This window comes from Larimichthys crocea, chromosome IX (genome assembly GCF_000972845.2).
Source record: "Larimichthys crocea isolate SSNF chromosome IX, L_crocea_2.0, whole genome shotgun sequence".
In the NCBI taxonomy this organism is placed as follows: Eukaryota; Metazoa; Chordata; class Actinopteri; family Sciaenidae; genus Larimichthys; species Larimichthys crocea.
The window spans coordinates 12702806-12714378 of NC_040019.1; the positions used below are offsets into that span (position 1 = coordinate 12702806).

Here is an 11573-nt window from a genome sequence, read left to right on the forward strand (position 1 = left end):
GAATATTGATCAAAGAAAGCTGAAATTGTAAATTCAGATGTTTTACTTTATTAAAGTACTTCCTGTTCACATGCTCTAGATTTCAGGATGTGACCACGTGCAGATGTCGGAGTGATACCTTTAGTCAGGTGTGCTGTCATGCTGATTTAAGCGTGTTCTAAACGTTGAGTTGACCAATTAAGTTGCTCAGTCTGACCTACTTGTTGTACAACAGTTGAATAGTTGAATGTCATGTTTACTGGAAACTAGTGTGCAAATTAAACGACCTGTTTTTAAAGATTTATGTCATCATATAAAGATTTCTCGTCATTAAAAGTGTAAAATGTAAATAACAGTTCAACATTTTTAAATAAAGTTTTTCACAGAATAAATAAAAACAAGTCGAGCAACAAGAAGTAACCTTCGTTTATTTTGGCAAATTAAAAATTGCTGTGGTTGCCGTTGTGGAACGCTCTGATCAATCAGTTGCTTTGTCTTTGATTACAGCGCCCCCTTCAGGTCAATTCACATAATGCAAGGTTAGTTCAGTGTCTGCAGCTTCCTCTCAGTCAGACGTATATTTTACACACATTATCAACACAAACACACATTGGCTCGTCTTACACACAGACTCCACATGCTCCTCCGGTTCACCCCTGAGCTGAAACATGGGGACGAACGGGAAGAAAACCCTCAGAATATTGCACAAAATGGCAAAAAAGTTGCTTATAAAATTGGCCAACGTGAGGATAAGCTATGATTGACCCTATAAAAATGTATTTAAAAGAAATAATTATCATTATTTTGTTGTTTAAAATGAAGCACTTGTGACTGAGCACACATACAAAAACCTTGTAAACACACTTCACAGGAGGATGAGGAGCAGCAGGCGGCTGCGCTCTGGTTTTACAGGTGGACGGATGCATGATGGGAAGCGATGGCGGCCTGTACAGCAGAGAGGAGAGACCAAACGAACAGAGAGAGAGAGACAGGAAGTCATAAACCATCTTTCTGAAGACGAGTCGGCGTTACAGTGAAATCCTTCAGCTTTTCCGTCTATAGAGCTCGAGGCCTCTTCGGGGTGATCTGTTGGCTCGCCTGCTCCTCTTCCTGCAGCGCCGAGCGGAAAGACTTGACTTTATCTGAAGACAGAAGATCACAGCAACGAGTTACAAAGACTAACAAAGACTGATAAGACTAACAAAGACTGATAAGACTCGTGTTGACGATCTCTGAAGCCCTTTCAGACATGAAACATGAAATAAACGGGTGTAGTTCTCAGAACGTTCGGGCAACATTTCGGCAGGTAGGGAACGTTCTAAACATTCCAAGAACAACAATCGTGTTCTGTGACAGGTTCAGAGAACGTTCTGAGGACAACAGTTGGGGAACGTTTACCAATTGTTCTCAGAACCTTCTGGCAACGTTCCCTAACTGTTATTTCTGGAATGTTCAAGCAACATTTTCAAAAAGTTCAGGCAACATTCCCCAACTGTTGTTCTCAACGTTCAGGGAATGTTGCCTAACTGTTGTTTCAAGAACTTTCAGGCAACATTCCCCTACTGTGATTCTCCAAACGTTCCCAAATGTTCCCCAACTGTTCTCAGAACCTTCTTGCAACGTTCCCAAACTGTTCTTAGAACTTTTAGGCAGCGTTCCTCAACTGTTGTTTCTAGAATGTTCAAGCAACACTTTCAAAACGCTCAGCAAACATTGCCCTGCTGTGGTTCTCCAAACGTTCAGGCAATGTTCCCCAACTATTGTTCTTACAACGTTCAGGCAACATTGGTCAACCGTTGTTCTCGGATTGTTCTGTTGTTTCTGGACTACGCAAGCAACATTTAAAAAATTTCTGGCAACATTCGACAACAATCGTTCTCAGAACCTTCTGGCAACGTTCCCCAACTGTTGTTTCTGGAATGTTCAAGTAACATTTTCAAAACGTTCAGGCAACATTCCCCAACTGTTGTTCTCAGAGTTCAGGGAATGTTCCCCAACTATTGTTCTCAGAACGTTCAGGCAACATTGGTCAACTGTTGTTCTCAGATTGTTCTGTTGTTTCTGGACTACGCAAGCAACATTTTCAAAATGTTCTGGCAACATTCGACAACAACTTTTCTCAAGAACATTGAGGCAACGTTCCCTAGCTGTTGTCCTCAGCTCCTGTTTGAACGTGTTCATGTCTGATCGGAGCTTCGACCTCTAAATGCTCTTCACCTCTCAGCTCGGTGAGGATGTCGATCTTCTGGTCGAGGATTTGTTCTAGTTGAGTTGCGAACGACTCGACGTCGTAGTCGACCTCCTCCGTCATTTCCAGCAGAACCTTCTCGTCTTCGAGCCAGCGGATGGACTCCTGCGAGGACACGCGTTAACATCTTTAACTGTGTTTATCTTCCTCTGCTGCACAGACGTGAACATGAAGCTGCACCGTACCTGGAACACCGCCCGGTGGTCCTCCAGAACCTGCTCCTCCATCTCCACCAGCTGAGAGACGGCTTCATGGAAGGTGAAGAGCTGAGGAGAAACTTCTTCCTCCTGCAGAGAGAACACCAACACGTTTGTTTCAAACCTGAACTCTGAAACTTTGGACTCTTCTTCCGACTCTTTGTGTTGCAGCAAAGACTTTTTTTTCCTGCAGCGTTCAAGTTCAATTTAAGACTTTTAATATCAGATCTCATGAAAGTTTCACGACTAAACGATCCAAAGTAGAAAAGCACGAAGAAAAACCAGCAGGACAATTATTACTATATCACTTTATATCTGCACGTCCCAGCACAACTTTACAATAATCTCTTAATATAACCTTCATAGGAGAGGAAGGAGGAAACGTGTTGATGGATTAACTAATATAAAATGTTAGATAAAGCTCTGGGGCTTCTGGGAAATGCAGTTTGTTTGAGCTTTTCATACTTCAGGAACAGAAACTGGAAGTTCTGCTTTCACTTTGGAAGAATTCTTTTAAATCAAGCTTTTGTAACTTTCCTCTCCTAAACTCTGTTAAATCTGACCTGTGATCAGGTGAACGGTGTCTCTGTCATTCGTCTGTTCTCACACTATGCCGAACTGGACTGACTGCTGTTGGACTAGTTCAGTAACTTTAGCTGTCTGCTGTTGGTGACCTTGTTGATCTTACGTTCTGTTCGCAGAGCAGCTTCAGGTCGTCTCTCTGTGGAGAACTCCCGACCCCCCACTGAGCCTCCAGCACCTCCAGCTGGTTGATGTGTCCTCCCTGACGGCTGTCCATCGCTGCCGTCGGGTCCACGGTGAGCTCCTTCACCCTGACAACACATCAACATGGCTACTGACACGAGCAACAACCGGGGCTGCTAGTTGCATGCAATAAGCGGAGACGTTGCTGGTGAGAATTGCTCAGCATGCCGGAGGGAGCAACAGACAATACAGACTGAGTCCATGCCTGAAAAAATAAAAGCACATCAACATAAAAAAATAAAAACTGTGGATGCAAAATGAACAAAAAGTCAGAAGTTCTCCCTTCTACTGACGAGTTATCGTCCTAAAATATATGAATATAATATTTGATTCACCTTTAAAGGTCCCTCCATGTTTTAATAATTTGTGTCTGAGGTTGATCAACTGTCTCCTACATCACTAAAGTTGTATGCTGCGCTGTGATTGGCTGCAGGCTGTGTTAAACTCTGATTTAAGGTGGAATACTTTCCTCCTTCAGCACCTTTAAAGACACGGTTTTCAACCACTGATGGTGTGAAGAATTCAGACGGCGTCTACGTCCAGGTTTGTTTAAGCTACCAGGAGGAGGTGAAGTCAGGTGAGCGTTCATTAACACGGATCGTATGTTAACCATCTTTCTGCACGGTGAAGTTCAAACATCCACCGAGAAGAAAAACTTTAAACATCAGACTGCTGATGTTTTATATTTTTCTTCGTCCTGACCTGTCTGTGGCTCTCAACAGCTGCTCAGGAGGAAACAGTGCTGCTTGTGTTTAGGGACTATTTCCAGCAGTGGATTAATCCACATCTGGTGCTCTGAGTTTTAGTCTAATATTAAAACCTTTAACTCAAACACACCCCTGTGACTCGGGGAGACTTCTGATTGGACATGAAGCAACATAAAGAGGTTTTATTAATGCGGGATGGCTGCATGGTTTTTAAGAGTTGCTGTGGAGACGTTAGTGTGAAGCGATCGTACTCGTAGGTCGGGGAGAGTTCGGAGCGACCACCTCCACCCCCGCTCTGGGAGAAAGGAATATCTGAGGGACTGATCCCAAACTCCTTTACTCTGAAACATGGAGAAGGAGACAACACCACAGAAGAAGAAGAGAAGAGAGAGAGGATCATGTTATGTTCTCACGTTCATTTCACTCTGTCGGCAGGAGAGGGAGCTGCAGAAACACCTGAACTGATTCATGTTTTCACATCAACATCAGCTCGTTTCAGTCCGTTTTAGCTCGTTGTTTTGGTTCACATCACGTCATCGTCACACACAATCTGTATTCAGCTGCATCTGGTTTCTGATCCACCATCTGTGATTTTAAGTGTTGGGTGACTCGTTAGCCTCTGAGCTGTCGCGTACACGGTACGCCGTTTTTACCTGTTGGCGTATCTCAGCGTGTTCAAGGTGTTTTCACACGACGCCATTCCAGGAGAGATGGTCGCGATCTGCGCAGGGAAATCATGTCAAAGATCGATAATATTCTGATCAATAACCTGTTCAGGAACACGCGTGTTTGTCTTACCATGCATGTTCTGGAGTTTTCTCCAATGAACGAGTCTCTCAGGACTTGAGTTAACTTGCTGGCTCTGAACGGAGTGTGAGGTTTGTTCCTGCCCAGAGCTCGAATACACTCCTGCACAAACACACGAAGACACGTTAACACCAGAACTTTAAAGATCGCTTCACGGCACTCCACTCCAACTATTTCACTGACTCTGTGTTTCTGTGTGACGTGACTTTAAACACTGAGCAGCAGGAACCTTTAGTGCCAGCAGGCTTTTGTTGATCTCAGCTCCTTCGAGGCGAGTCTGGCGGTCAGCGCTGGACGTGTCCGCCCCTCTCTCGTTCCCCGCCAAGTCGATGAGGGAGAACTTTCCGTGCATCTTCCCCCGCCGGCGCAGAATGATCTGGAACACAGCGTGGCTCCGAGAGGAGTGAGCGTTCGCCGAGGTCTGACCAGAGGTCCTGTGAGGAGACGCACATGGAGCTTATTCCAGAGTCCAAACTACATTTCTAACGTTCACCGAGCCGAGCCGGTTTACCTGCAGCTGTTGCCCACTTCGATGAGTTTGAGGACGTCCTCTGTGCACTTCACCTCCCTCTCCTGCAGACCGACCACTTGGACCTGCTGCTTCCCGTCCTCCAGGACCCGTAACTTAGCTTTGCGGTTCAGCAGGTCAAACACCTTCGAAGGTAAACACACAGCGTTTCACCGGACCGCTCCATCATGTTTATTACTAATCACGTTCAGACAGACACTCACCTTCCCGCTGTAAATCTCAAAAAATGTGGCAAAGATTTGGAGATCCAGCTTCTTGTAATTTGGTTTCTTTATCATGAGAAAAACGTCTCTGGCTGCACAAAGAAAGACAAACAGAGGCCTGAGTTCAGGTTAGATTTCATTAAAGCAGCAGTGAAGACAGAGAAGTTTGGGACAAACTAACCAGACAGTGCATAGATCCCTTTAGAGCAGTCCTGGTTCTTTCCAGAGAAGTCGCCTCCCATCGTCTAAAAGAGCAGAGACAGTTCAAACAGGAAAGGCGGCGGCGGAAACATGAACCGTTAAAGTTCAAAATTAAAGGTCGAAGTGCTCACGTGTGTTTTTCCACTTCCAGTCTGTCCGTACGCGAAGCAGGTCGCCATCCCTCTCTCAAAAATGGTCTCGACCAGCGGCTGAGCGGTGAACCTGCGAGCGGACGAACAAATAATCTCACGAACAAAACACACATTAATGTTTCTGTCACATTTCTTTATAAGTTTGGACATTTCGTCACCTGTAGACCATTTCATTGGTGGAGTTCTCGTCGAAGGCGTAGTCGAATCGGAAGGTTTGGTTCTCCAGGTAACGGGTCAGGTCGACTTTCTGCTTGGGCTCGTGGACCATCACCACGTCCTTACTGGGGATGGTGATCACGTCCAGATCCTTCACCGACAGCTCTGAGAACACACAGACACACACCAACATTCAGTTTGAACTAATGCTGATCTGAAGTCTGCGTCTCAGTCTCAGTTTAAATGTTCGTGACTACAACACTGACGTCTGTGGGAACATTTCTTTTCTACATGCGGCTCCTGGAGTTTCAGGTGAGAGAGGCGGAGTCCAAATGATTGAAGCTGCTCTTACCTTTTTTATTGAGCGGACGTGCACGCACACACACACATATCCTGTGCTCCTCGATCTGAAACAACAACAGACAAACTTCACTTTAAACATTCTTCATATATTCTTCTCTAAGACGTTTGTAAAGAGTCTCCGCCAACATCAGCTTCCAGTTTCACATGCTGTATGTTCTCTGTCAGCTTGTTAAAAATAAATATTCTTCATGTTTTCTGCATCGTACATGTTTCTCAGGTGATATATTCTATGAGTTTTATCAATGTTTGGCTGTAACGACTCGTGAGGTTTAACGGGTTCAGCTCCACGACCAGAACAACAAAGCTGAGTTTGTGTTCATGAATGAATCTCGTCCGTGTCTCCATAAATAATCTGATATAATAATCTGATGTGGAGCACGCACACAGACAGACGCAGACTCACCAGGTCGTTGCTGGTTAACGGTCTGTAGTCCAGGCTGGCTCTGAAGTCTCTGATCATACACATGATTTCATAGTTTGGTAAATTCACGTCCACTTCCTGAAATGAAACAAAAATATCACATGAAAATTTCAATAAAGGTTTGAGAAGTTTATGTGTTTGTTATTTTAAAGTGTGTTGATGATCCTCAACTCTGCAAACTTCCAAATCTGAAACTTTTAGTTTTACCTGTACATGTGTGTTTTACCTGTACATGTGTGTTTTACCTGTACATGTGTGTTTTACCTGTACATGTGTGTGTTTTACCTGTACATGTGTGTGTTTTACCTGTATGTGTGTTTTACCTGTACGTGTGTGTTTTACCTGTACATGTGTTTTACCTGTACATGTGTGTTTTACCTGTACGTGTGTGTGTTTTACCTGTACGTGTGTGTGTTTTACCTGTACGTGTTTTACCTGTACATGTGTGTTTTACCTGTACATGTGTGTTTTACCTGTATGTGTGTGTTTTACCTGTACATGTGTGTGTTTTACCTGTACATGTGTGTGTTTTACCTGTATGTGTGTTTTACCTGTACGTGTGTGTTTTACCTGTACATGTGTTTTACCTGTACATGTGTGTTTTACCTGTACGTGTGTGTGTTTTACCTGTACGTGTGTGTGTTTTACCTGTACGTGTGTGTGTTTTACCTGTACATGTGTGTTACCTGTACATGTGTGTTTTACCTGTACGTGTGTGTTTTACCTGTACATGTGTGTGTTTTACCTGTACATGTGTGTGTTTTACCTGTACATGTGTTTTACCTGTATGTGTGTTTTACCTGTACATGTGTGTGTTTTACCTGTATGTGTGTTTTACCTGTACGTGTGTGTTTTACCTGTACATGTGTGTGTTTTACCTGTACGTGTGTGTTTTACCTGTACGTGTGTGTGTTTTACCTGTACATGTGTGTGTTTTACCTGTACATGTGTGTGTGTTTTACCTGTACATGTGTGTGTTTTACCTGTACATGTGTGTGTGTTACCTGTATGTGTGTGTGTGTGTGTGTCTCACCTGTGCTCTCTTCTCTCTCAGCTCTTGCTGCTGCAGTCGTCTCTTCTCTCGTTTCTCCTGAAGTTTCTCCACCTCCTTCACACAGTTTGATTTCCTCCGAGCTGCAAAGATGAATTATTACGATCACGTGATTCTTTTCCTGATGAGCTAATGATGATTTAAGACGACATCAGACATCAGACAGTGTTTGTTATCTCTGGTTTTTAACGTGACGCGTTGACGGTGGAAATCTCTCTGCTCGTCACGCTTTCAGAGTTTAATCTGACTTTATTTCCACAGCAGCAACATTCGTTAATCCCAACAGCTGAGAGCTGAAACAAACACTGTAGTATGAGCGCAGACGTCCTGAAGCCAAAGCAGCTGTGAAAGAGCCTTTGAGGCCTCACACACACACACACACACACACACACACACACACACACACACACACACACACACACACAGCTGTGTGGGAGCATGACATCACTGCTTGCAGCCAGAAAATAACAACACACACACAAACACTTTTAACTATCACAGATTACATGGAGGCATGTGAACGACAGGCGTGACGCGGGCTGTTACCGTTCTGCTGCTGCAGCAGCGACTGGTTCAGGGCGGTCTGCGGGGCGATGGCGGGTGGAGGCGGCTCTGCAGGTTGGCTGTGCTGGCTGGGACGAGCTCGGGTGGTTCCGACGGCAGCAGCTGAGGAGGACAAAGTCCAACGTGACCATCAGTTTGTGAAAACAGAAAACTACACATTTGAAACTGTTTCTACGCAAGCAGACAAGTTTGGAGTTTCATCTGGAGCTGAAACCCCAAAAAAAACTGCAGTTCCTCTAACGTCCACTTGAGGCTCCAGAAGTGAGTCAGTCTCCATAAGTCCCCATGTCCAAATGTCCAACTTCACAGCAGAAATAAACATGTTTACAGCCTGGTACAAAAAACAGTTTTGGTCTCTGTAGCTAATTTCCCCGTTCATGACAACTGTACTGAGGGTGAATTTATATACAACTCACCTGTTCACATTATATTAAGGCTTAAAGTTATGCAGGATTAAGAGCGTGGACGCTTTGATTGACAGGTGACTTGTTTGAGCAACCACTTTTGGATTAGCTGGACCCTCCACACTGAGCTTCACAACGGATCTTTAGGAACCTGTGGGTGACCTAACGGAGACTACGTCCAGGTTTTATACAGTCTACAGGTGGGCACGCCCTCAGGTGTCATCAGGTGTGTTGGCCCTGATTTGTGTCCAGATAGTGGATTATAGAAAACATCTGCAGCTGCTTCCAAGAGGTCGTGTCACATCTGGACACGACTCAGATGTGCAGAAGATCCAGTGTTTACCTGCTGGGAGGAGGATATTTGTACAGCAAATAAAGAAATCTGCTCAGCCTGCCTGTGTTATTAAGACAGGATGTTGGGAAGAAGTGGCCCTCGTGAGCAGAGCGTCAAATAAGCGTCAAGTTTCCTGACATCGATTAAAGGAACCAATAAACTCAGAAGCGTGCATTTACGACTGATCAGAAACTTTAGAACCGGTTCTTAATTCCAATCCCGAGTAGAGACCTGCAAACCTGCATCCACCTCTGCTCTGTGCGGGTGAAAACAGAGAAACTGAACTCGACCTGAAGCAGCATCGCCTCCTGAAACATTTTAATGTGAAGACAGTGTGGCAGACTTTTATTTTGAAAGCCAAACTGCTGACTCAGACCTTCACAGTTTTTCAAAAAAAAAAACATTTTCTGCACTTTTTTAATCTCTGATTAAACGTGACGAGGACTGATTTAGAAAGACGAGTATAAATAACTGAAGTGAGTCACACAGGTGAAGCCATCAGACGAAGAGCTGAAGGTGGAAGTGTGTGTGTGTGTGTGTGTGTGTGTGTCCACCCTCAGGTCAAGTTCTGACCTCCCAGAGGACGTGACATTTAAATCAAACATACCTCTGTTCTCTCGCGGAGCGTTCTCAGCTTTAGGTATCGATGTAATCCGTTTGGTCTGGAAGTAAAAACAGAAAATATAAAAATCACGTCACAGATTTCAGAGGAAACGTTGACGTGATGTTAAAGTCAGCTGTGGTCGATCTCCTTCAGTCTCATGCAGGACGTGAGAGGAGCCAACGTCTCTCCGAGCTTCCCGCTCTTCATTCTGACGTACATTTCTTCGTGTGCCTCCGTCTTTGAATGTTTGAATTATTTTGGACTTTTTAAAACATTTTTTCAACAGAAACAGCTGAAGACAGACAGAAAGACAAGAGCTGCAGGTTTGACCTGAACCCACGTCGACATGTTTAGGACATCGGCCGCATGCACCAATCAGCAAAAGTCTCAAGATATCGAATGTCTTCTGCTTAGATCCAAAATAAAAGAGCGTGAAATAAAAAAACCAGAAAGGAGCGACAGACACCTTGGGGAGTTTGCTGGTTTTGGAGACGCTGGATGGAGGAAGAGGAGCTTCAGGACTCTGTGGGATCTCCTCATCAGGAGCGACGTCTGGATTGAGAGCGAAGACGCTCTCCAGATCGATCTGAGGAAGAAACAACAAACAGATTCACGTTAGTTTGATTATTATAACAATGTTCTCTCTCTCTCTACTTAAAGGTCCGGTGTGTGTTGGATTTAGCGGTGACCTGAACACCCTTCAGTCAAAGAAATCAGCTCCTAGGTCCTTTCCTAACAGCTTTTCCTTGACCTCGATGGAAAACGTCACAAGATCAAGAAAACATGTGAAGGAGAGGTCATGAGGAGTTAGGAGAAGACGACTACACGTGATCCGTGTATCCGGTGTGTCCTACGCTGAAGGAGATAGTAAAGGTGAAGCTCCTTTCCTTTACAGTATTCAAACATTTCACTCAGTGACGAAGGTTCATGAGCAAAACTCGTCCACAGCCGATATGTGTTTGTCCGTTCTGGGCCACCGTAGCAACAAGGCGAGGACCTGCGGCCTCATTTTCAAGCTACTAAAACATAAATATTAAATATTTTCAGCTGCACGTTGCATGAAATCAGAGTCATGAGTGTGATCGTCCACGTCTGCCTCGCTCCGACACACCGGACCTTTAAAGATGAGAATCAGGGTGGTGTAAGCGGCGTCACCTCTTTCCCTTTGGTGTCTCCGTTCTCGATCCACTCCACCGTCACGCTGTCGTTGTCCTCGTGCAGAGACGTGACCATCGCCTGGTGTATCCGTCCTGCAGACACAGAGACAGACGTTAACACGTTAAGTCTAAACTAAAATCAGGACGGTTGGATGCTGATGGGTGTGGCTCATGATGGATGCTGATGAGACCCACTCACAGTCTTAAAGACTAGTCTTAAGACAGTCTTAGCAAGTGGAAATTCACTTTAATGTGGTGAAATCAGATGGTGGAGACAGACAGACAGAGGCCCTGCCCGGCTCCATCCATCCCTCCACCCTTGATTCACAGGCCGCTGCCGGATGATGCAGTGCAGGGTGGTGCAGCACCAGGATGCTGCGGGTGGAGGAGGAGAGGGCACAGCGGACACAGCGAGGCCGGGCAGAGGCGCAGGTGGACGGACACGCCCGCTCGCCTCGGCTCGGTCGCTCGGTCGCTTCACCCCCACCTCCTCCTCCACCTCCTCCACCTCCTCCACCCCATCCTGCCGGCCGGCCGGCGTGTTGCTGGCCTCCTCCCGTGACTGACAGCCGACACACGGTGACAGAAAAACGCCGTTTAACGGCGCCAAACGCCGCCCGCCATGTTTATTTAACGGTCGTCGTGTACTAGCTCTGCGGTGACGTTAGCTCCTCTCACCGGGACCCGCCGCCGCCGCCGCCGCCGGTCGGAGGGGCGGCCGCCCGCCCTCC

The 11573-nt window shown here is 45.6% G+C and overlaps 1 protein-coding gene across 5 annotated transcripts in view; it reads right to left on the reverse strand.

Annotated features, from left to right (window-relative positions):
• Positions 1 to 381: 381 nt before the first annotated feature.
• LOC104936400 (kinesin-like protein KIF2A) overlaps positions 382 to 11573 on the reverse strand; it is an 11411-nt gene continuing 219 nt past the window's right edge. Inside the window, exons 1-21 of one of the 5 annotated variants that reach the window (XM_027282279.1) lie at positions 11089 to 11317; positions 10841 to 10935; positions 10152 to 10271; positions 9689 to 9743; positions 8326 to 8445; positions 7762 to 7862; positions 6711 to 6806; positions 6297 to 6351; positions 5947 to 6109; positions 5768 to 5858; positions 5617 to 5680; positions 5436 to 5527; positions 5215 to 5357; positions 4933 to 5137; positions 4695 to 4805; positions 4550 to 4617; positions 4148 to 4237; positions 3113 to 3257; positions 2413 to 2514; positions 2197 to 2332; positions 382 to 1121 (exon numbers count right to left, since the gene is read on the reverse strand). In XM_027282279.1, the coding sequence (XP_027138080.1) occupies positions 1036 to 1121; positions 2197 to 2332; positions 2413 to 2514; positions 3113 to 3257; positions 4148 to 4237; positions 4550 to 4617; positions 4695 to 4805; positions 4933 to 5137; positions 5215 to 5357; positions 5436 to 5527; positions 5617 to 5680; positions 5768 to 5858; positions 5947 to 6109; positions 6297 to 6351; positions 6711 to 6806; positions 7762 to 7862; positions 8326 to 8445; positions 9689 to 9743; positions 10152 to 10271; positions 10841 to 10918 (2121 nt within the window). In that variant the 5' untranslated portion in view covers positions 10919 to 10935; positions 11089 to 11317 and the 3' untranslated portion in view covers positions 382 to 1035. Of the gene's footprint in view, positions 1122 to 2196; positions 2333 to 2412; positions 2515 to 3112; positions 3258 to 3281; positions 3395 to 4147; positions 4238 to 4549; positions 4618 to 4694; positions 4806 to 4932; positions 5138 to 5214; positions 5358 to 5435; positions 5528 to 5616; positions 5681 to 5767; positions 5859 to 5946; positions 6110 to 6296; positions 6352 to 6710; positions 6807 to 7761; positions 7863 to 8325; positions 8446 to 9688; positions 9744 to 10151; positions 10272 to 10840; positions 10936 to 11041; positions 11318 to 11573 lie in introns of those variants that run through there. The other 4 variants (XM_019278624.2, XM_019278623.2, XM_019278625.2 and 1 more) reach the window with 4 other exon arrangements.